The 26,235-nt window shown below is 30.0% G+C and overlaps 2 protein-coding genes across 6 annotated transcripts in view; one reads left to right on the top strand and one right to left on the bottom strand.

Annotated features, from left to right (window-relative positions):
* Window positions 1-4,426, bottom strand: part of LOC129981903 (alpha-aminoadipic semialdehyde synthase, mitochondrial-like) — a 63,697-nt gene extending 59,271 nt beyond the window's left edge. Inside the window, exons 1-2 of one of the 5 annotated variants that reach the window (XM_056092952.1) lie at window positions 4,355-4,426; window positions 1,747-1,846 (exon numbers count right to left, since the gene is read on the bottom strand). In XM_056092952.1, the coding sequence (XP_055948927.1) occupies window positions 1,747-1,839 (93 nt within the window). In that variant the 5' untranslated portion in view covers window positions 1,840-1,846; window positions 4,355-4,426. The other 4 variants (XM_056092951.1, XM_056092950.1, XM_056092953.1 and 1 more) reach the window with 4 other exon arrangements.
* Window positions 4,427-5,780: 1,354 nt separating this feature from the next.
* LOC129980842 (6-phosphofructo-2-kinase/fructose-2,6-bisphosphatase-like) overlaps window positions 5,781-26,235 on the top strand; it is a 64,232-nt gene continuing 43,777 nt past the window's right edge. The window contains exon 1 of the mRNA XM_056091265.1: window positions 5,781-6,044. Within this exon, the coding sequence (XP_055947240.1) occupies window positions 5,978-6,044 (67 nt within the window). The 5' untranslated portion in view covers window positions 5,781-5,977. The remainder of the gene's footprint in view (window positions 6,045-26,235) is intronic.

A 26,235-nucleotide genomic window follows, 5' to 3' on the forward strand; every position in this document is an offset into this window, starting at 1 on the left:
TTTTTTTTCTGCCTATTTTAAAGAGTAATAGTGAAAATAATCATTCATTTGAAGAATTCATAACCTTAAATAGCACTTGCAAGTTAGCCACATGACAGACATTACCAAATTTGTCGTATTTATTGTAACTAGCAATTAATTGCCAAAGATATCACGTTAGACCATTAATGATCTTTGGCAATGACATGCGGTTAAGCTACAGTTTGTTGATGGAATGGGGTTAATATACAAATACCTTTAAGTTTCAAAACTAAATCATTACATATTAAAAATAATTTTTTAAAGAATGTTTAGGAATTGCATTAAGCACAAGCCATTCTAAATTTTCTTCCTTTTTTAAGCATGTATTTCAAAAATTAATGTCAAATTTTCTTAGTCGTTGCAATTATGATCAAAAAGTACCTCGAAAAGAGGTATAAAATAAAAAATATCAATTAATCAAAATTTATTGAACTGCCTTCAAAATAACTTGATTGCCATGCCCTGTGGCTATTACCTTTTTCAATCATCAAAAAGTACCTTAGAGTGATTATATAAAGCCCATCAAAGTTTGCAGATAATTTCTTTTTAATTTTCTGAAAATGAATGAAATTGTAATGGACTCAAAAGAGTGGCCACAAAAAAGTAATTTAAACCTTGAAAATAAGAAAAAGTCATACAGTCTATATCAAAGGAATGGGGAATCTATAGAACCACATATATTCTTAGTTAAAAACTCATGAATAATAACTAGTTCTGTAAGAAGAAGCATTATTATGGCACAAATGCTATACATTTACCAAGTGTTTGCTCAGCACATCTCTTGCAGCATTTGAGTATATTGCTACTTTTGAAACAAATTTAAATTTCTTGGCATAACTTGAAAAGCAAAGCATACAAAGCCTAAATTATTTTTTTTTTTTTCAAAATTGCCTGATAGGCATAAAAGAACTTATCCAATAATTTTTCTTAGTGTCAAATAATGATAACCAAGCAGCATTTCTCTGATATTATTGATACCTTAATCATTAAATAAAATGGATAGTCAATAGATTCTCTAACATCTTCAAACTTTTTATATTAATGGAATGGAATTCATCCTTAAAAGCTTTTTACAATATTTTTTATGCAAAAGGAAGCATTAATGCATCTTTTTTGCTCAATAACATTCACCATTTCCTTAGCACCAACAAAATTATTTTCAGAATATAAAATGAAAAAAACTCCTGACTGTTGCCAAATGTTTAGAGAAGTCATCAAAATGTTTTATAAAAGTTTGCAGTAGATATTTATAAATATATTTTAAATGAAGTATTTCAGATACATTTTGATCACAATTGTAAATATAGACCAATGTATGTATTTTTAAACAAAGTAAAACTTTCAATATTTAATCTATAGATTATTTGATATAAAAACATATCTTGCCAAATATTTCATATTGAAATATACATTTTTTTTTTTTTCTTAGTTTAAACACGAGATTATCCCCCCCCCTCCCCCACTTACTTATTTATTGGCAGATTCAGTGATAAAATAACTGAAACTCTTGAAACAATCCATATCATTCCTTTCAGCTCTCTTAAATGAGTTTTTAAAACAAATAAACAATCCTTTTTGAATGTTTATAAATCTATTATTTAAAGAATCTCTAAGCTTAAAATTTTAATAACAGAAATAAATTTATTTTGTCAATTTAGAATTGAATGAAAATGAAAAAGATCATTCTGTTAGTGTAAAAGTATAAGAAGAAAAAAAAATGCATACCTTTCCAGATGATTTCCATCTTTGAGGAACTCTAGATCTGGCTTTATACACATATGATGAAAAGCATTTATTTTCTCTGACAATATGCCACATTTTCAACCTATTTTTTTAAAATATATATTTCCGAATTATTTTATTCAAAAATGAAACTAATCATTAAAATCAAACAGATGTTTCTTAACACAGAAATAAGAATAAATTCTGAAGAAAAGAGGAAATTTGTATATAAGTATTGTGGAGCTGTAGCAACAACTTTTTTTTCATTCTTGAATTTCAATCATATCTACAGCAATAGGCAATCTATTGTTTCTATGCTTCCATCCTCAGTTGAAAAACAGAAGTAAAAAACCCCATAGTTACTTAAAAGAACTTTCTCTTATGCAGTCAACTGTACCTCCTTTATTCCTCACTAAAAGCTGCAATTCTCTTGTATCAATTTTTTTTTTTCTTTTAGTACTTGTGAATTAATTGAATGCTCTTAGCAACATTATAATTAATCGCATGTCACTGGCAAGCATAGTCACCTTTTAACATCATTAATATAACACACAAAAGTAATTTTTTTTTTACTTTTTCTACTTGAATCTGTGTATTCACAAAACAAACCGAGACTTCCTTTTTTTCTAAGCAAGTATTCCACTAAGAAGGATAGAGTACGATATTCAGAGAGAGAATATTCTAAAGTTTTTCCAATGGGAATTTTTTTTGTAAGATGAAATTTGAAAATAAATAATAAAACATACTGCAGAATAGAAAGATCGAATGAAATTGAATGATTTTTCTCTGTTCAAAATGAGTTTCAGTTTACTTACAAATAATGGTTCTTTCAAATTCTTGATAACCTAATTTTATTTTCTAACCTATTTAAGGTAATAAGAAAACTAACTAAAGAAAAAAAGGAAGGGGGAGAAACAAGAAACACAATTTCTTACAGAATACCAAAAACAGTTATCATACTAAATGTTGTGTAGCCAATTCAGAAAGAAATCCAAGATTCAATGAATATAACATTAGGAAAAAGTACATACATACTGAAAAACAAAACAACATACCAATAGATAGATAACATACAATATATTATCTTTTCCTTTTTTCTATAATTTATAGCCTACAAAGAGAAAGCACCGCAACTGACAATTTTTTTATCAAAATTTTGGGAATCTTTATCTTAGTTCTACCTTCCAGGCTACACCACTACCTTCTCCTAAAAAAGTTTTTGGAAAATTTGGCTGGCAATGTCCATTTGAACATAATTTAAAATCTAAATCAGAAATCAAAGGAAATTTCAGATGGATGGATATTCTGTCTGTCTACTCAAAACTAACTACTCAGAAATTATTGTTACACAGTACAAAACTTCTAGTTACAGCACATTCAAGATGATTATGCAGGAGCCACTACTGCTTATTATTAATCATATGCCAGTATTCAATCACAAAATAATAATAACCTCTACATGTCAAGACTAATAGGCTCTTTTATCATTAATGTTTACCAATAACATCAATGGTATGCAGTTAATACACAATACAATTAATTCCATAGCTGCAATAATAGAAAAAAATACTATTTAAGAATGCTTAATTTGCTTTTAATGGTTTCTTGACAAAGGATTTTTGACAAATTATATAAACCATAAACTATAAATCCTATTTGGATACACAATTTAAACAAATTTCAATATATCTGCTCCACTACAAACTTCTAATTCAAAGAATAAAATTAATACCAATAAACAATGGAATATTTATCATCATGCTTGCCATTGTAGCTTTAACAATGAAATATATTCAACTTTTCTTAAAACAGTAAAAAGTTTACATGAATTTGAACTACCATGAAGTTTGAAATGAGCAAATGCAAATTTACCTTCATGCTAAAACTTACATTTAACAAAGCATTATATTAACACAACACGCAAATTTACAAATAATTTATCAGATATTACAATACTTCCAATAGGATATCTTATATACTTTTCCGTTGCATATTTAGAAACTGGATTTCCTCGATTTCAAAAAGGTATTAGATCCATATATAGTAGCAATTAAAAAAAATCCATTATTAATTAAGATAAAACAATATTTCCAGACTACTGAATTTAAAATAAATGAATAGCAGGTAATTAAATCGAAAAATTCCAATATCCCAGGACTTGCATAGTTGCATGAGAGCATTATGAAATATCTGGCCTTACTTTTTACGTTTATGCAACTAAAAACAATAATTTTAATAAACCAAATTTACATAGTAACAATTTTGGAATCCGGTCTGATCGGAAACATGATGTGTTTCATTTCAGTCCATCTATCTGAATCTATCAACCAAACTTATCTTATCTGTTAACACACTAGATATTCTTTTTCATTTGATTTTTTTCAAGGCTAACTTGCGAAAACAACTAATAAAATTATGAGATGGAAGATTGGAGAGAGAAACTTTAAAACGATATACATCATCATATTCAGAGGAAATGAAAGAAATTTATCTACCTCTAAATAATTTTTATTACAGAACTAATTTTCCCAAATTTTGACAACAGGTTTGCAATATTTTAAAAACAATCTCGTTGATAGAAAAAAACATACAAGAATTGTAAACTACTAACGCATGTATGCAGTGACGTTAACGGCGAATGGTTAGCAGTGTAGCAGTTTCTTCAAATATCGTACGATTTGCCTCTCAATGATCATGTGACCATAACATCTGCTTTAGCTTGAATCCGTCATCTTATTGCATACAGTGCAGGGAAATTAAATAAGCATATTGCAATTCTTAATCTACAGCAATCTTAAATAATTTAATTGTGACAATCAAATAACGATAGAGTATATCTGCTGGGAATGAAATAACCACACCTCTATCATTTTGAAAAGTCGCAGGAATGAATAATAATAGGTATATTGTTTGCAATCAAATACTTTATAATTTTTTAAGAAAGGATATCTTTTTTTAAAAAAGTCTTATAATTATTCTGCATGCATTAAAAGCAGAAACAGGTTATGAAATAATCAATTGCCAAGGGGGTCCCCAACTTTGGACAGCCACCGAGGCCTTGTGATTTTTTGAGAGCATTTCTAGGTTTCTCTTGTTTTGTGCTTTAATTTGATCCACAAAGGTTATGTAATCGAACATATTTAATTTTTAGTAAGGTAACGTTTAAATTTCAAAGTAGAATAACTGGAAAAATCCTAAAAATATTAAGTTTTCAAATTCGCTTCCGCAAATCTGTGTAATACTGAAAGCAATTCTAATGAAGGTGGCATGAAATTAAACATTTTCTTACTTTAGTTTGTCATAATGTTTTCTATTTAAAAATTGCTTGTATAGATATTAAATTAAAACCAATAAAAAAATGTAACTTTAGAGCTTTGGTTAAGGAGATGGGGCCCAAGAAATTTTCTTTCCCTAAGAGCCCCTTCAAAGCTTCATCTAGTCCTGGTTATAAGATAATGAATTAATTCCGGGGATTGATAAAGTTTTTATATATATTTCCACACAGTTCCGAATTTTTTTACTAGACAGTTGTCTGCAGCCTATAAGGAAAGTTGCAAGTAGATTGATTAAAAACTATCTTCCTAATTCCCAAATAAATAAGTTTATAACGTAAGTATAACATTATTATTATTATTATTTTACTAGACAGTTGTCTACAGCCGGTAAGGAAAGTAGCAAGTAGATTGATTAAAAACTATCTTCCTAATTCCCAGATAAATATGTTTATAAAAAATACAAATTCTATGAAAGATAAAATATTTAAAAAAAATACTAACACATTACTTTAATTGGTCAGAAAAAATGTACGTATTGGGCATGGACGAATACATATTCACCAATTTAATGGAATAAAAAAATATAAAATTAAAAATATTCAAATATTCTGAATTCTAAAATAATCATATATTTCTAAATAATAATCAGACTATTCGCTAAAAAGAATTCATTATTACTTCATAAAAAGTGAAAATTCATTTCGGGCAGAATTCATTATTTATTTATTTCCATCTGGCAACCCTAATGTGTGACCTCTCTTCCTTCGTCAACAGACGGTGAAAGCGCGAACGCGGTCGTTTGTGATGTGCGACGGGTGTTTGCGTGAGGATGTTGCTTTTGGGCGGTATTTCAAAAATTTAATAATGCTGAAATTTTTCAAAATTCTGATCTTTTGTTGAGAATTTTCTTTTAAACTAATAATTTTTCTTATATTTTTGTTTTCAATATTAATATAAACATGCATGTTGATTGGAGTATTGTGAAATCTCATCCTCTTATGAGAAGAGAATCTTTGGTGGATCCAGGTATTGCATTTCCTTTTTCATTTAAGGTTTCTAACATATTTTCTTTTACTATTTTTAACTGAAAATCTAAAACTTTATTCGTTTTTTAAAAAAACCTTCTAATTCTGAAAAAAGTGATCCGTTTGAAAATGAATTATTGACAGCTAGATAATAAAAAGTAGAAAGAACTTAGAAAAATCTTGAAATGTTAGGAAATTTTTGCATGTATCTGGCGTTTCAATATGTATATATTAACTTTGGACAATTTTTATTTAATTTTTAATAAGTGATTGGTTAATTTATAATATTCCCCCTTTTTTTAATGATTTCTTTGACAAAAATTTTGTGAATTTTAACATTTTTAATTAAAAATAACATGGTCATTTTACAAATCTGAATCACAGAATAGTAGCAAGGATTTTGTTTAACTATGATTGCATTCCAAATATCTTTTTAAAAATATGCATAGGACAAGAAGGGAAGGTGCTCGATTTTTTAATTAAATCTATATAATTTGGAAAATTGCAAAATTTTATTTTGAAAAAAATTCAAAGCAATTTTACAGTTTTCATAATATACATGTTAATTTTAAAAGTTATAAAAAGAACAATTTTCTATTCAGTCGTATATATTTACTTGTAAAAAATGTGGTAAAATATTTAATTTTTCTACATATTTCAGTGAAACATATATGATTTTTTATATATTATATTTAACATGATTTATTTATTTTGTACAAAAATATTATTTTTTCTTCGATATTAGGTGGGTTAGTAACTACTAAATAATCTGCATAATTGGACTGACTATCTGAACAATAAATGCATAAAAAGTAAATGAATGAAATTGCAAATAAATCCAAGTAATCTCATTTCAATACAAATAAAATGAATGGTTCAAAGCAGAAAAGAATTGAAATATCTCCAATGGCACAAAAGTTAAAGCCTGGTAAAGAATTCTGAAAATGTGCTTATTCTTTGCATATTAACCCTCTGATAATTAAAAGCTTCTCAAAATGATAGTATCAGATCCCAGAAATGAACAGTTTTGATTTAAAACAGCAATGCAATTTAATCCTTTCTAAGGCCATGGGAAGTATGCTTCCCACCAAATTTATCAATCTTTGTATGAAATTATGTAGGTTGGCATAAGTTCTGACAAATTTTTTTTAGAAAGACAGAAACTTAGATGCTTTAGTTCTTTATCTCACACAAAATGATGTGTCTTGGTTTGTCACTTAATTATTAACCTAATTAATTAATCAAATTAAATTTATCTAATAAGCTAAATAAATCCATTTTCTTATTCTAATTTCAAGCCTAAAAATATTTTAACATAATATGACTAGAAAAAAAATGGCCCTTTAAAGGGTTAAAATAAATTAAAAATCAACATTGGAAAGTGATATAAAAAAAACTATTTAGAATGGAAAATTGGAAAAATACACTTCATTTTTATTACATTTGAGGGAAAAAAAATTAACCAAAAGCAATAAGCATGGGACTGTAAAACAAATAATATGCATTTTATTTTATAGTATCAATAGACGGTATTGAAAAACATATTCTTTATATTTAGATAATATATAAATATGTATCTCTACTTAATGTACTGTGCACTTTATTTAACAAATTTCAATTATTTTTTACATTATTTATTTGTGGCACATTCATTTAAAACTTTATTTTCTATTATGTCATATTCTATAGTTAAAATGCTTTAAATCATTTAGTTAAAATTATCCTACTGACATAAATTATTCTTTCATTTTAATATCAGAAATGACCTTTTTCCACAATAAATTTTTTAAACTATAAATATGTTTGTATTACAATTATGTTGTAGAATTTAATTATATTTTTGATTGTATTATTATTTTTAAATACATATAGCTGTTGATAACTCCTCTGGTTCACCAATTAAATTTAAAATGTAAACAATTTTCAATTAATCCATTTTTTTTAAATCAAGTGTGTATTCATTAACTAAAGTTTTTTTTTTTTTTTTTTACTTTGAAATATATTGCTACCTTTTTCCATATTTACTGTACGCTTTGGAGGATATTTGATCATCTGTAAATTTTATTTTATGTATTTCTCTTAAAATCATATCAATAATTGTACAAATTAATATGAATATTTGAATGTATTTTAAATCCTATGTTAACTATTATTATTTTGCCAAGTTTCTTTTTTCTTTCCGTTTTTATTATTCTTGCGATTTAAAATTCTGAACAACCTGATAATATCTCTCCTTTCTTTAAATGATAATTGTATGCTTCTTCTCTGTTCAGGTCAGAAAAATATGCTTGTAATGAATTAAATGTTCACATTTCTTTTAATTTCTGTGTCCCCCCCCCCAACTTTATCATTGTTTAAAAACATTACTCTTGAGTGATAATGTTGTTTCAAACTTTTAGCTTCCAGTCCTGATGAAGCAAAAATGTTATATAAAATTTTTGTTTCATTTATTAAAATAACTTTTAAGGTTTCACTGAATGAATTAAATCCAAAAATAAATTAATGAAAAAGTAATGACTAATTACTTTTACTTATGGGGATCATGGAGTGATTAAGTCATGTGGGTTCAAATGGATATGTGAAAAACAGACAGTAATTAACAGTTTTATTTTTTATGAGCACATTGATTTTGTTATATACTTAAAAAGCAGTTATTTTTTATATGGCAATATTCTTTTTATATGTATTGGTAACATTTCTGATTTAATGTTCGGCTATGAAACTCTTAAGTTTATTTTTCTCCAATATTTTTTATATTCAGAGTTAAAGTTTTTAATCTTGTTGCTAAGAGTTAAATTCTTTAGATATGTTGTCTTTATTTATTTATTTTGTAGAGCACTTTAAGTAAAGTGGAGTAAAATAACCATAGTATTGTGCATTGGAATATCATAAGATAATGTTTATTAATAATATTGGGTATTTCTTTTTTAAAAATTAGGTGGTACATCCTGAAGTTTAATTTAATTATATTAACATTCCCTTTAGAAATAAAATTAGAATTATTTTGAGATGGATCTCATGATTTTGAACCATGATATTGAGAGACACCTGTATTAGCACATTATAGTCTATAAGAGTACACATTTTTATGAAATATGGTCAAAAAGAAAAGAAGAAAAAAAAATCATTTGGTGATCTATATTGTTACTGAATTTGGCTGAAAAAATTCAATGTACAAATCTTGGAATAAAACACTTTATAGGATATGTAAATGATTTACAAAAATCTATCCTAATGTTTATGATGAATATAGTAGCTATAAGATATATTGTGCTGTTGTAAATATGAGAGTGAATGGCATAACTATTCTATGCCTACTTCACCATATAGTTCATGCTTTGCAGTCCTTAGATGTAAATGTGCTTGCATCATTGAATGGGGAGAAAAATCATAAAAATAGTACTGTGAGAGCCAGTTATGTAAAGTGTCAAAGAAAGTTTTCTCTTACCTTCTGAAACAGCTGATCTAGAACTTCAGTCATAATGCTAACAAGATTTCCAAATGTTATGGGATGTATCCAGTTTAAAAAGTTGGAAGTAAAGGGAAAAAAAGCATTGAATACAAATATTACATGACTCTTCCTTCAACTTCAAAGAAGGTAGTGGAAACTTTATTGACTTCAAAAAAAGTGTGAAATGAATGAAACATGCTCTATTCCAAAACTGAGGCAAGGAAATCTATTGATAAAATTCAGGAAGAATTCAAAATGGAAATGTCATTTGACCTTCAGATAAAATTTCTGTGTATTTGTGTTTAAGTCATTTTTTAAGACATCAATTAAAATTTGTATAGATTGTATTTAATCAATGAGAAACAAAATATAGGGGAACAATAATTGAGATAATTTTACTCCATACTGTGGGGGAGGGTAAAATAGTCATATTAGCAAGCCAATAAAAGTATTGATTGAATAGTTTTCTTGTTTAGGAAAGAAGGAAATTTTAAAAAATGAAGCGTTTCTCAGATAGTTTAATGTAAAATATTTGTAAAAAGAAAATTTAAATGTTTTATGTAATTTTAGGCATGTAAATTAGAAAAGTTGAAAATGGTTACAGTTTTATTATTCTATCCATTTGATCATTGACAACTCGACCTTATTAATCACTTGGTGACAAAAAGGAAGGCCCCCGAATTTTTAAGAATCTTGGCCATATCCCCATTAGGATTTCATCTCCGACGTTTGCTCTAGAACATTGGATGCCATGTCATGGGAATTATGAAAGCAAAGGCACACAGATGAGGAGCAGTCGAGTCGAAAAATAGTAGTTGAGTGCATTCGCCCTTTTGAGTGCTCATCTCCTTGGAATTCTTTAAGTGCTTTGTATTAATTGCTATTTTCGGGTGTGCTGCTAAATTCTGAAAATGTTGTTTTGTGATTTGCGCTTTCGTGTAGAATGAAGATAAAATACTATTATTGATCATGTTGTATTTTTCATTACTGGACGGATTTTTCTATATCATTATCTTTTATTAATTTATTAAAGCTGAAAAAATAATTTTATGTTTTGAATGAAGAAACATAATTTTGTAGTTTCTAAACTCTCAAAAACTTATTCTCCAATTTCAACCCTTTTATAATTCCTCACAGTTATTGTAAAATTGCCCTCTACCGTTTCGTTTGTGTTTTTTGTGTTCAATGTATTATGTTTCCTTGGACTACAATCAGATGGATTGCTCTGATAAGAAAGATAATTTAATATAGTCATTACTGTGTATAAAAATTAATTTTCTCAACTCTGAAAGTTTCAAAGAAGATTGAAGATTTATAATTAAGATGAAGTAATCTTCTACAAAAATTCAATGTTTTAAATTATTTGTCAGCCGAGCACACTTCATGAGACGAACCACAATGGAACAGTTGCTGAGTCTTCAATTTTCCAGTTTAGATGGTCAAGTATTCAAACTTGATTGTACTTGAAATCTGCCGTGGACGACAAAACCGGAAAATCAGGGAATTTCATCAATCTGGAAAAGTAGAGAAAATTCCTAAAAATAGAGGAAATTGCCGAAGAGAGCATTTCGGGTAAAATATGAGCGCGATCGGCGATTTCGCGCAATCGTTTCTCATTATTTTCGTCATCCTAATGTCGCCAAAACGATCGTAGCAACAGCAACCCGGGACTGCTTTCCTCCAAAGATATAGTGACATTTTTAATTTCATTACGATAAGAACTTTAAGCTGATGAATATGGATAACAAATTTAAAGAAACTTTCAGAAAGACTGGTTTTCACTTTTCAAAGAACAGAAAGAGTTGATAATTTTGGTTCAACCTGCTCCTGCAACCTTGCAATGATGCTATATCATTGTTAAAAATGATTTCCCATGTTGCAACTATGTCGTGAGAGAATTTTCGATCAATAAATATTGTTTATGAGAGAATATGAAAGAACAAACATTCATTGCAAGAATTGTTTATGAAATCATTCAAGAAAATGGTGGAATAAATAATGTTGAAGTCTCAGAACAATTGATTTATTCTGCGAGGAATTTTGTGCCAAACATGAAGTGTCTAAAGAGGAAAGGAATTGAGAATTTGAAACGAAAAAGTGTAGCAGAAGATAATTTTAAACAATTAAAAGCAAAATAGGTAAATTCTTCAGGAGCTCAGAGCTGAGATTTAATAGCTGCGAAATAGCAGGTCTGAAATTTGTGCAAAAGAAGTTTTTGAAACTCTTTAATTCACTTAAAGCAGGAAGCTGTTTGTTTTTTTTAGCCAAGTGTTTTTTTATTAGTATATTAATGATTGATGTATTAAAGTTGAAAGTAATAATTATGATTTGTAATTTTGTTTCATTTTAAGTATAATAGTCCAGTAATTGCGATTTGTTTGTAAATTAGTATCTTGTGCCCAGCATTATTTGCAGTAATAAATGGAATTAAGCTTACATTCATTTATAAAAGCATCAATGCATTTATAAAAGCATCGATGGAAAAATATCGTTTATTGAGTTAGGAATATGGTATTCTATGACAAAAGCTTTTTTGAAGCATTTGATTTAAAAAAAGAAAATGCAATTAAGTCTCCCCTTCTCCCTTTTAAAGATAACAAGGTAAATTTTCGTTTCCCTGGTGTGTTAAAAACGTAACCGGAACACGAAATTGCGAGAGAGAAAAATAGCGAGCTTATGAAGTCACTCAGAAGCGATCAAGAAAAACCTTTTCATTTGATAGAATTACAGCGAGAAGTATGGTAAACGTGCTTGCAAAAATTTCTCAAATCCAAATTCCCCAAATGGGTTTTATATTGAAAGGAATGCTTAATAAGAATAGATACCTTCAGATATTTTGCTGAAGTGACAAGCATGATCGGAAATTCCCCTTGAAGTCTTGGCTTTCTTAAAGTAAGGGGGGGGGGTGACTGAAAAAATAAACAATGGCATGCAAAATAGTGGTACTCAGAAACTCATAGCTACGTATGTTTCTAGTGAATCGAACCGAATGAATATATATTTGTTACTTGGGGCCGATGTTTTTGAGGAAAAAGATAGTTCGAAATTCTGCTAAATGATGGCGTTGTACTGCCTAAAACATATGCTAATGAATGCTCATTTAGTTTCGCGAAAAAACTATAAGCATGGTTCGAAAAAATCATTCATCCGCAGTTAATATGCTGCTGACCAAGAGAGAGTAACTCTTGATCATAAAACTTTCACCAGAATGTATAAAAAAAAAAAAAAGATTTCATAATAACCTTCACTGTTCATTTCAAGTTAACCTTTACAGTTAACGTAATAAAATTTTCGTTGCAAAGCGTGTTTTAGTAGAATTCTTGTGCAGTTCCAGCAGCAAAGTATTTTGTTAAAATTTCCTGTATTTTTTAAGTTTAAGAAATTTAATATACTATTTTTATAGAGGTTTTTAGAATGCTCATTAAAAAATTAAATTTCATAAAAATATGCCATTTTTTTTTCGCATTAAATAACTCATGGAAATTTTTTCATAATGTATATTATGCAAATGTAGTGATTCTTAGCAGTGTGAAAGCCACTAGTAATGAGTCGGAGAAATGTTGCTAGGTTAGTCGGTTGCATTTTTTTTTTTTTTTTTTTTTCATAGATTCTGTAGTCACCCTGAATTTACATGATTAGCATAGTAAATTTGTGAGAATTGAACATTCTGTCTTTAATGCGACTTGAAAGCTAAAAAAAAAGAAAAAAGTACCTCGGTTTTGATGTAGTGTTTGAATTTTGACACTGTGCCCACTAATGAGGTGTATGCAAAATAGTTATCATGTAGCTTCAAAACAGGATATTAATATGAGTAAACAGAAGCTCCCTTTAAAGACTAATATTGCATCTTGTTACTTTTAATAGTTGTTAAATATGAAATCTTTACTTAAATTGAAATAATATAATGCATTTTAAATTATACTGTTTATTTTATAAGATATAATGTTAATTTTATAAGATTTATTTCAGTAAGATATAACGATTTAGTAGATGCTAGTTAATAAACAAAGTTTTATGGTATTTCAGCTTTTTTTTAAAGGGTGACCAGCCGACCGGGAAACAAGAAAAACCGGCAATAGCCAAAAAATTCCAAGAGATTGGGAAAAATTTGGGAAATTTATTCTAAAAGTAGATTTTTTAAATTTTGATAATTATTGTGGAAATCGGCAATTCGCTGGTCTTTTTTCATAAGTAGAACGAAACATCGTTGGCAGTTAGTGAAAAGCAGACATTTACTGAAGTCAGAAACGGAGACCGTCCGCATTTTTGCGCACACGCCAAGTGGCGCGGGATATTTACATTTAAATTTATGACAGGTCGAAATTTCGGCTGTGTAGTATCGTCAGCGCCTTATCGTTTTCAGTTCTGAAGTCACGCACCTTTTTTGTGATGGATTCTGTTTCTGTTGACTGTTTTGAAACAACAAACTTGCTCAGTACTTGTTTTATATGCTATATTGTGCATGTTTATCTTCTTTAAATAAAAATGACGTTTTCATCGTGATTTTTTGCATAATTTATAATATTATGATAATCTGGTGTTGTTATAATTTGTTTCTTTGTATACTTCGTATACAAAGAAAAAGTATTGCAATCATCAAACAATTCGAAATTTTGTCGAATCTTCGTATTTTAGTACCTTCTTAATTTGAAAAATACATTTTTTGAACTATGCCTGCGTATGAATATGTTAATTCAAAGGTGCTTTGAATAAGACGTGTGAAATTTGACATGTAGTCTTTAAAACAAATTTGTAGATTTCTATCAAATTTTGAACAAATCCATTCTTGTGAAGTCTATCTGAGAACCGGTGAATATGATAACTACAAAACGTTAAAAGCTAGATGAGTGAAATTTGGTATGCCTTTTTGACATTGAAAGGGTAGACATCAAAATTTTGAACCCAATCAATCAAGGAATGGAACATCTATCGATCTGTAAATTATCAGGCATGTAAGTACTATAACTGAAACGCAATGCCTTTGCCAAATGAAATTTGATCCTTTTACTGAAATTATACTTTGTGTGTCAAATTTAGGTCCCATTCCATCGAAAATATGCTGGAGTGGTCTCCTGAAAACTTTCTCTCATACTCTATGAAATATGTTAACCCCAAAAATGCCTTGCGTGGAATTGGTATACAATAATTACGAAATATTAACCTTTGGCATTTTTACTGAATTCATCATATGATCCTTGGCGAGTTTTTTGCTATTAATCTCTGGTATGCGGTTAATAGCATCCGAAAATCGAATTTGTGTTTTAGAAGCGTTTTTCCCAATTAATTGAAACAAAAATTTACTTAAAACTATATTTTTAGCCACAAAATATCAAATCTAATATATTTGTCATTGCGGTTTTGAGTTATCGCTTTCACATGTTTTTGAAAGTACAGACTAACAAACGGTCAACTCCTCATTGAATTTGGCTCAAAATTTGACAGATGTCTACGCAAGAGATGTTAAGTATGTGTGCCGAATATTTTCCATCCATCTCTCTTTGTTTTGTAGGTACTTTTAAATATAATCGAACTTAACTTATAATCGATCAGTCGGACAAACAGACTTCCTCTGAATCAATTTTGTTCAAAATTTGATAGAAATCAATAAATTTGGTAAAAAACCATATGTCAAATTTCATCAGTTCAGCTGTAAGTGTTTTTCAGTTATCTTTGTCAAAAACTGACAGACATTTTCCAAAAATGTGTTTCCCGAACTGGGTGAGGTCTAAAACGTGGAGATTCGTCAAAATCTCGATTTGAATTTTTCAACGATTTTAATACTTTCTTTATATTACGTATACGAGAAAGTAAAAAAAAAGTGGCCAGGTACATACTCGGTTTTCTCCACTCTACTAAATATCACAAAACGCTATTGTGCGAAACTAGAAATCTGAACACTCGGAGCGTTCAGAAAGCAGGAGAATTTTGCGTTATTTATATCCAAAATTATTGTAAACTAGATGTAAAATATTGCACAACAGGTCTAGGATTAATTTATTGCAATAAATTGGATCTTAGATTTTTTTTTTTTTCATATTTTTCGAAGATCATTTTTTTTTTTCTAGTTAGGTAGAATCACATGATATTGCTTATATTTTCTTTGAGCAATTTATTTGTGTGTGTGTAAAAAAATTTCTAAAGAAAAAAGTTCTTATTATACTGCATAGCGTTAAAACTCTTCCTACATTAAACAATGCGTATGAAATTAAAATAATACTAAAGACATTATATATAACGACTTGGTGTAGTGATCTTGTCAGAAACTTGAAACTATCTATTTTTGAAGATTTTACCCTGTAAAAGTAATACGCAGTCAATAATATAAGCGTAGATCTTGTCTTTTGTTCCCTTAAATCCATTTCCCTTTCATGTAACTTTTATCTGCGCTATTTTAAATCGAAAATTGAATACTTATTGTTAGTTTTGTTTTGTGGTTTCTACGCAGTTTCTACGCTCACTGATACTGTTTATAATTGGTATTTAAGGTATCCAAACACGTTTGGAACACTTTTTTAGAAAACCATACTTTAACCATATTTCTGTGTTTAAGATTATTAAAGATTAGCAATAGAATGCCAGTATTTGAAATAATTATTAATAATGTCTAAAAATTGGCATTTAATAGCATAAATTAAGTAAATTCTTAAAAAACTTCAAATAGTTGAAGATTTATCATGAAACTTTTAATAAATTTATGACATTATTATTCAAACAATAAGCTGTAAATTTATTAAAACTATTCACTCTTCGTCTATTGTGTAAATGATTAATGTAAATTAACTTTACTGACTTGTTAGTTTGTGCGCTTGTGTGCTTTGCTGTGAGTAAAAATGGCTCAATATATATTAGTGAAGACGAAACAAATGTCGGAGCGTTCTATTTTTGAGAAAATTAGTGATTTTCTTAAAGTTGAACTCTCTACTTACGAATCTGTAAGTAGAGAGTTGTGAAATGCTACTGTTATATTAGGTATAACCTCAAAATTGCTTCAGAGAAGGATCTTTAAGTGACACTTCAGTTCCCATAATAGAACAATATGGTCAAGGGCTAGAGATTGCAATATCGGACCAAAAGTTCAATACCGGTATTCGGTATTTTTTAGATCTTAATACCGGTATTAGAAATTTTAGGAAAAGAAAGAACTGGCGCTCAAAAACGCTTTGAGGTAAATGGTTTAAATTTGGTATACGGTTTTTACACCAAATTTGCAGGTTTCTATCAAATTTTGAGTGAAACCTGTTCAGAAGTAGTCCGTCTCTCCAGCTGTTTGAATATAAGTTAAGTGCCAAAACCGACTACAGGCTGACTGTCTGGCAATTAGGGATTGCAATATCGGACCAAAAGTTCAATACCGGTATTTGGTATTTTTTAGGGATACCGGTATTAGAAATTTTAGGAAAAGAAAGAAAACACGGGTGTTTCTTTGTTTTATTTACCAGTTTCATTAGATAATGTAAATATCACAAAAATAATTTTTTCATAAATTATAACAGTGTATAAAGAATCACAAAAAAGTAAAGGAACATCTTTATTTAAATCACAAAAAAGTTCTGTTGTTGTTTCTGATCCAAGGGGGTATAGCTGCGCTATCAAAGATCTCTAAAAAGTCCAAAAACAATAGCGGATCCCTTAAAATCTCAAAAATCGTAAAATTTAAACATTTAAAAATATGATTAGGGGAGGCTTGATCTGCCTTGCACCAAGGACATTCAGCAAAGATCCTCCGTCCGTGTTGGAAGGTGAGGGATTTGGAGTGTCCATTTAAAAAACGAGAGAGCCGTTTGCTGTTTTCTAGAGATATTCAGACAGTGACATCAACCGGGACTCTTACCAAAGTACCAAGGGTAAGCAGGTGGGACTCTCCAAAGTGCACTCGACTCCATCTTTTTGATAGAGGAGATTTCAGAATAAGTCAGTGTTGCAGCACCATGAAATGTGTCAGCTGAGGCAGTCTTAGCTAAATTATCCGCTATCTCATTACCATTTAAACCAATATGTGAGGGGACCCACTGAAAGTGTATAGAGTGTTCAGCGGAGAGCCTGGCAATAATAATGTTTAGATAAACAAAAGTGTCCAGTCTGTGGTACTATTACAAATTTTTGGAATGTGATCTTAAAAACATAATGCATCAATTGTACTGTCATTAAGCCTGGAATGTAATTTTGTGTAAAAATTATCAGCTGTTGAAAACGCTCTTTCGGCATCTACGATAGTTGGTAGTACTGTTAGCAATTTGCGATATACTTTTTCCAAATATTTACCTCTAAATCCCTCATCTTCAAATAAATCGATTACTCGTCGGATGGTTTTGAATATAGCTGATTTCTGTATTGTATTTTGGTTTGCTGAATTTTTTTATCGCTAATTTTAATTTTTGTTCAGAGACAATAACTTTCACATTAGTGCCATCATAATCTCCGATAACTGTACCGAATTCTTCTGAATGTGGATAGGTTTGTGAGTAAAAAAAAAAAAAAATTAAGAAAATTTACTATAAACTTGATCAGATTTGAATTTGTTAGTCTCTTTTCTTTTTCATTTTTAAAATCATTATAATTATGTAAATACCGTAAGACATTTTCTATTTCGGTTTGCCTTTCTTCTGTGCGATTTTTTTAATGTAATATATAATTCTTCAGATAGTGCTGTTCTTTCAGTGACTGCAACATGAAATTTATTACTGCATTAGCTGTTAATAAATTAGAATCTCTCCGACATAATGCTTCAACAGCCAGTTTTAATATTAAGTTTATATTAAGTTATAACAACTTGTTCTAGATATTAAATCGAATTCAGTATCTCAAAAATTAATTTGCTGGTTTAAGTCGATTATTGCTTTTTGAACTGGATTTCTCAGTTTCAAAAATCGTTTCATCATTAGAAGTAAACTGTTCCAATTTGTTTTAGAATCTCCTCCTAAACATCTCCTTTCATCTTTCCTCTCACTCCTATTTTGTCAAAGTAAATCCATACTAATGCATATGCAAAAGGTGGAGGGTTTTACAATCCATTGTCATACAGTATTTTATCACTTCTCTTGATTGTACGATGCAACTTTATATTCACAGTCTAATTAATTTCGTCCGTTAGGGAGACATAAAAACATAAACGTATACTATTTTGCTATGTTGGCGATCCCTGAACAATTTAAACAATTACAAGACAATTTTAAAAAATTCTAGTAAATACCGAAAAGTCGGTATTTAAACTTGTGAATACTGATATTACAAAATTGTACAAATGGCTCAAAATACCGGTATTCGGTATCCCGGTATACCAGTATTGCAATTCCTATCAAAAGCTTCTATTCCCGATGCTTCTAACAAAAGAATTTCGAAAATGATAAACGCTTATCCTGCTAAATACCGGAATTTATTAAAGTCTAAAAGCAGAAAATTTTCAGATAAATTTGATTCCATCCTCATAGAATTTAGAGAAGAAGCTAGACGTTTATTTGATATTGCTGACTTGTATAAAAGAAAAAAGTGGCAGTTATGGAACAAAAGTTTCTAAACGATCAACGCTCTAACAAAAAATGGTTAAAAGTGATATTGATGTTGCTACCACAAGTGCTTTGAGGAAGAAAGAAGTAAGAAAGAGTAAAGAACTACGGAGAATAATTAAGTTTAATCAAGAACGGACATAAATTACTTGTCTATCAGAAACGATTACTGGCGGCAATGGCAACGCTGAAGAACAACAGTGTTCTTTGTAAAAAAATGCAAACCAACTAGATCCATCAAATAGACAAGAAGAGATAAAACCACCAGATGCCTATGTGGTTTAATATTAACTTAAAACATTCATGTACTTATGGTTTTAAGCATTTTTTTTAACCTTATCTCATATTCACGCTGTCTCTCTGACGATCTCAAGAACGTTATAGATCAGATTATTCAAAGAAATGGGTACTTTGCTGCTTCAGAAAATATTCTTTTGTCCATACTAAGTGATGAACATTAAATTCAGAGAGATTTTAGTGTACGACGTATTTTAAAAGCAAGAACAGAGAGTAAAGACAGTCAGTAAGTTTAATGTTCCAAAGATAAACTTCGATGCAAAGGATTACATCAACCTGATCTCGTGGCTTGAAAATGACGTAACTGAATCGCCCTTGTTAGAATAAGTTTTCCGTGACTTTCTGAAGGACTTTTACGGAAGGCATCTGAAACTGAACCAAATAGCATAGGGGACTCGGTTATCGACTTTCCCCGGCTTCCTTGTCTCACGCAAGCAATGGAAAGAATTGCAAAACTGGTGGCCGAATCGGCTCAAAATGTCTGTGCTTCAATCGTAAGAGAAGGATACATAAGAGCAAAAACTGATTCACTTTAATTAAAAAACAATTTAATGTGGGGATGAAGTAGAAACAAACATTTTGCAGCTGTAACATTTGTAATCATTAAGGTTACAGATGTAAAAAATGCAAAATTTGACATTAAAATATTTTTTTCTATTATGATACTTTGTAATTAATAATTTTTTCCTGTTGTAATGCGTGTATATGTATTTAAAATCATCTTTTGTAACATTATAGGGTCGAAAAATTCATAAAAATATTTTATCAAAGTTCATAATTTTTCAATTTTTTTGCAATATCTTTGCGATACGCCGAGATATTGCTGTATTGCAACCGAATTTTTTAAAATTCTTTTTGAACCTAAAGGCTAACTTTTCTTCACTATTACCAAACTAAAATCTAAGAAAAATTTTTAAAGGCCCATTTTAAAAATTTGCATTTTTCTAAAAAATTTTTTTACAAATTTCATTGCGGCTCCTCAAAATAATATAATATTGCAACCAAATTTTAAAAAATTGTTTTTGAACCTAAAGGGCAGCTTTTCCACACTATTACCTAATTAAAATCTAAAAAAAATAATAATAGTAATAAATAAAAATAATAATAAGGCCATTTTCGTTCCATTCTGGTGTACATGCTTAAAATTCACCACATTTATAGGTTATACTTTCTTCCTCCTCAGTTTTTAATAATTTTCCTTTTTCAATCATTTAAATTTTTTTTCTGGCAATTTTTGCATTTGGCAGTGAATTTTGCTTAGATTCATTTATTCTGTATTTGTCCAGCTCAGCAAATGCTCTAACTGCATTTGCACTAGGATACAATTCAGTAACCTTAAGGATATTCAGTAATCTTATAAAACCTTCCGGATATTCAGTAATCTTATAAAACCTTCCGGATATTCAGTAATCTTATAAAACCTAAATATTCCGTATTCGTTAAAATGTATTGCCTAATCTGAGGGTTCGGAGCTCAACAAAGACATCTTTAGGTACAAATTTCCACAAAACACAGTTAAAACTCTCATTGGCATTTTGCGTTTTTCCGTGAAAAAAATGTTCCGTATTTAAAACAAATTTAGTTTACAAATTTTATACAATTCATAATCCTATTGAACATGTATGAGATTTTCTAGGAAGAGCCATTACGCCGCGTAACCCCCCACCCCCCAGACCATCCAGGAGTTAAAAGCCGCGCTTTTGAAAGAATAGGCTTTGTTATCACAAACATTTGACAGTATGAGAGCTCGTTCTGAGGCTTGTGTAGCAGTGCATAATGGCATACTTCGTATTAGACAGACTTTTTCCTAGATCAATGTTTTATCTCTTATTCTTTATTTAACACTTTTTGATATATTCTATTTCTTAATTCACAATTAAAATCTTTTCCATATTATTATGTTGCTATATTCTTTCATCCATTGCAATATATCTCTGTGCCAAATTTCGTGGCGACACATTGATAAATACTTCATCAGTTTTCACAGATTTTACGTTTGTGACTTTTATTTTGTACATAAGTGTAGAAGGTATGTGAAACCGATTAAAATTTACAAAATTCATTATTCCATCTTTTTAAAAAATATAATTCAAATAATTGTTTATGCCATAAAGAAAAATTTAGTGATAAAAACCTCATTTCAACTTTTCTCTATATGATAAATGTGGGTAAACATTCTGAATAGTTGCAGTTGCTTTTTTACGATGGTTAGTGAGCTAAAATTAATTCAATCTTGCTTTTATTGAATAATGTTATTTATTTTGGTACAATACCACTACCTCGAAAAGAATGGCAGTTTGACAAATCGGTCAATGCAAGGATGGACAATGCTAAAGATAGCAGTCGAATTCCTGTCCATACTGCTACGTTCAGTGGTGGTGAGGTGGTCGGCTGTACGCAAGAAGAAGGTACAATACCACTTCCCTTTAGTTTAAAAGTGTATTTTATAACTGCTTATCTATTCTTTCAGTTTTTATATTCTCGCATATGAAATATAAAGAAAATATTGTAATCATCAAAAAATTTGCACTCGAGATTTTGACGACTCTCTACGTTTTAAAGCCCTTGAGTTCGAAAAAATTGTTATTATATCGGTTTCTGTGTCTGTGGCAACGATAGCTCAGAAACGTTTTGAATTTTACTAATGTAATTTAATGTATGGTTTTTGCATCAAATTTGTGGATTTCTGTCAGGTTTTGTGCTAAATCCATTCTGAGGAAATATGTCTGTCCGGCTATCCGAATATAATGCAGCTCATTAACTACAAAACGAAGAGATCTAGAAGGATAAAATTTGATACGTAGATTTTACATCTAAATTGCCAATGCCTGTCAAATAGAACCTCATCCGTCAAATTATTGCCTTTCTATCGGTCTGTACTTTCAAAAGCATATAAACTCGTTAATTCAAAAACGCAATAACTTAAATACATGGAATTTGATATTTAGTAGTTGTGTGATTATAAATATAATTCTGTTTTAAATTTTGATTTTATCAAATAGCGTGTCCAAACAAAAATTCGGATACCTATTGCTAAGTGTTAGAGATTAGTCGCCAAAGAAGTACCAAGAATCACATGATGGATTCAGTAAAAATGCTAGTAAATTCACGCCAAAGTTCAATATTTCATAAACATTATTCGCCAATGCCAAACAAAGCGTTTGCGGTCTTACTCAAGATCTATATTTTCATGCATGGATAGAGGGGTTATACCTTTTATTAGAGAATATATAACAAAGCTTTGGGGGACCTTTCCCGCTGTTTTAGCTTTGTTATAATTTTGAATTATTAAATTTTTTAACATATAAAAATTCTATTTCTCTTCCAGACTAATTTAATAGATTAACATAATCCACTTCCGATGGTTCATTTTGTGTCGTAAATATATATATATTTCTGTTAGTGCAATTACTGATTTAGATGTTGGTATCAATAATTGCTCTAACTGGTACCAACTGATTACGCTGATTATACTGTTTTAACAGTATAAATAGCGAAGTTTCCACTGAAAGGAAATAGGTTATTTCATTTTTATGCCCTCTACCAGTGTGCATGTGATTTTTTATTACATCTTTCACGAGTGAATCAGTGATAATCAGTTCTGAGAAAAGCCCGAATAGACGAGCTCACATCTTTTAGTATATTGATTTGCATGTTTGCAAAAATTAGAGAATTGTTTACAAAAATGATGCTTATTTGAAACCTAATAATTGATTTTATATAAATATTAACTAGCAGTACCGCACAGCATTGCCCATGCCCTGGCATCCAAGAGGAAAAATTAGCTTTAAACTTAATGCCAGGTTTATACTCGGCCAGTAGGCAGCGCATGCGTACAAAAACTGAAAAATGCTGTTCAATCGATGGCATATAATTGTCCCGACGCGAGAACAACATGCATTGTTGTATGTATTTGCAACATGCAACAGTTGTATTGTAATTTTTCTTACTGCGCATGCGTTTCTAGAATTTGGCAGTTTTCTGGCGTGAAAAAATTAATCACTTATAGATTAATTTCGAGATTTTTTGATCTTTCTGATGCGAGGTTGTGTGTGTTTTTTCATTTTATTTGCCATCTTTTTTTTCTATAATTTTCCAAACTGAGGTTTGTTGACCTTCTTTTTTAATTTATCATGTTTCTTTGTTTAATTATCCATCATGTTAATACGATACGCAGTGAAAAATAAAAATTCAGGGGCATTAAAACGGCAGTTTGTTGTCAAATATGAAATGTCTGAATTTATCTTATGAAATTATGGCAAACATGAATCAGTCCCTTTCTGCGCACGAACTGTCTACTGATCGAGTGTAAACTTGGCATAAGTCTAGCCTCCACCCATATGACATGGTTACACCCGATATGACACGATACGCAACATCAAACAAACATGAAAATATATTTAGAAATCATCAAAAATAACTACAAACCGATTTTTTATAGCACATATTCAGAAATATTTAGACTGTTAAAAAGGTAAAAATATGATATGCCCATAAAAATATACAATAGAAAAGCTGTTTTAAAATTAAAAAATATACACTAAGTCGTCATTATACTCACTGTTCCACACTTGTTTATCAACTCTGTATAATCTGATGTGAAAATAAAATTTAGCTTGCTTCATAACATTTCTTTGTAAACTATATTAGCTGTTTTTCGTCCTGGTGCCAAGACAAAAAGATTTTGTTTGGATGTAACTCTAAAAAGTGACACATAAAGTTGTCCATGAGAAAAACATTCTTTGCTTAAGGCAATTCCAGCAGTGTGAAACGCTTGTATTTAGTCTTTATTTTTTGTCATGGCAAAACAGAGTCTAACTGGGAACTGAACACGTTTAAAGGAAAACGATAAATCTGTTGGAATGAGAGGGATCTTTGGTATGATTTTCCAGCACCAGAGCCAGTTAAAATTACTGACTCAATGAACAACTTTGATATGCAAGAATTTTCGTCTGAATATTTATATTATTAACGCCAAATTCTAGCGAAATTAGGTGATTGTGGCGTGAACGGCAGCAATAGCGTTTTCAGTCGTAAGGTTCCAATTAACGCTGCAGCATAGTAACGGAAATATAGAAAAAAAATCAATAAATGTTGTAGAATGGAATGGACTCAAAAAAGTTTAATCGAAAATAATGAAAGTAAGCAGAAGGAGTAGGTACAGCAGGAAAAAAAATCAAGGGAAATGAACAGGAAAGATCGAAATACAGTAAAACAGTAGTAAAGAAATAAATAAATTGGTTGTGATGTAACCCCAAACAAAACGCCACCGATAAATTGCCAACCTCGCAAGGCGTCAAACGACTGTATATCAAAGTTTAGCCAACAGGAGCACAACTTTTAAAATTAGTTTGAGTGGAGAAATACAAATGTATTAAGAGAATTTAAAAATTCTATTGGATAATGAACAACTTCCTCACTATCCATAACTGTGTCCAGTGAATAATAAACTTGGTCTGGGGTATCGAGTAAAGATGATGTTCATCAATAGGAAGTGAAGTAATGGTTCAGGCGAGGGGAGGATTTCTTCTAATTTAATTTTCCCTTGTAAACAACACATGCCTTTTGGTTCATTGAACAATATAGTCAGACTATAGATATTATCCTATTGAAACCGAAGCATCATTTCTGTAATCTACACATGGATTTCACTTCTTCCCCTCTGTCTGAAATTTAAATGTTTTTCTCTGTCAGCACACAAGCGTCATTTTGCTCCTGAGGAGATTCATTCTGTCTCCGCAATTCAGTTGCAGTGTCTTAATTAATCCTAGTATCCGTTACGAGGACGATTTGGCGAGATTTGGGAGAACGATAAAGTTTGCAATCTGTAGTTGTTTACTATTACGTTTTACAATCTGGCAACAGGGGGTTATTACTTTTTACCCATTTTGCATTAGCATTCGTTGTATTGCGGTTTGATTTTCCTGATGATGAGCATGGATGAGTCTGAGTATCTAAATACAATATTTTTTTGGATTTGGAATCCAAAGGCAAACGAGCTGTCGTTGATTGGTGTATTGGAGTGAGCTTGCTGCCGAAACAATCCCCGTGCCCTGCTTGTGGATCTGACAACAGTTTGCCTAAATGACGCGTTGGTGCTTGTCGCCATTGGCGACATTTTTCAAAATCGCGCCAATCGTGTAACGGATACTAGGATTTGACCGCAGTGCGATTTAAAGAAAGATGGTTATTTCGCTCATCAGAAGACCCTCCTTCCCTAAGTGTGGACATTCTTTCTCTCATATTCGCTAACCGAACATTTCTTTCCTCTTCATTTTCCTTATCGCTCGACAAACGAAACTTTTTGGCATTTAATGTGTTCCGGCCAAGGTTGGATTTCCTTCTTTTGGGCATAATGAGATTTGAATCGCTGTTTAAAATCAGACGTAAACAAGAAATGTATCGCATATGAATACCACAGCTCTTGCTATTTGCACATGCGAAACGTGAGGTTTCCGCACACGCACGGATAAGTGCAAAGCAGATATTGCTGTTCACACATGCGCGAATTGTATTAGGAAAATAATTAAAATCGTAATTATAAAACTTTTTTTTTTATTTTGATATGACTTCAATATACTGAAATCTTTCCCAATAAATGCCCTACAAAATGGTACAAATATCTCCGATATCAGTAAAGTTTTTCGAGTTCAAGCATACAAACGCTTTCAGGAGACTTCATTTTATACTATGTATAGATTTTAGTAAAAAAGAGTAAAACGCTATTTTTCACATACCATTAGAAACACTTTGTGCAACACTTAAGAGGAAGAAAATGAAGCAAAATAATTTTGAAAATCTTATATACTTCAAATTTAAATAATTAAGTAAATTCTCAAGTAATTTTATTTTTAAAAATACCTTGAAATAATAGGGACAAGTAAGTGAAAATGAAATATCAGAAATTGTTTTAATAATATCATCAGATGCGTCAATAACAT

The sequence above is a fragment of the Argiope bruennichi genome, chromosome 8 (assembly GCF_947563725.1).
Source record: "Argiope bruennichi chromosome 8, qqArgBrue1.1, whole genome shotgun sequence".
Lineage (NCBI taxonomy): Eukaryota > Metazoa > Arthropoda > Arachnida > Araneae > Araneidae > Argiope > Argiope bruennichi.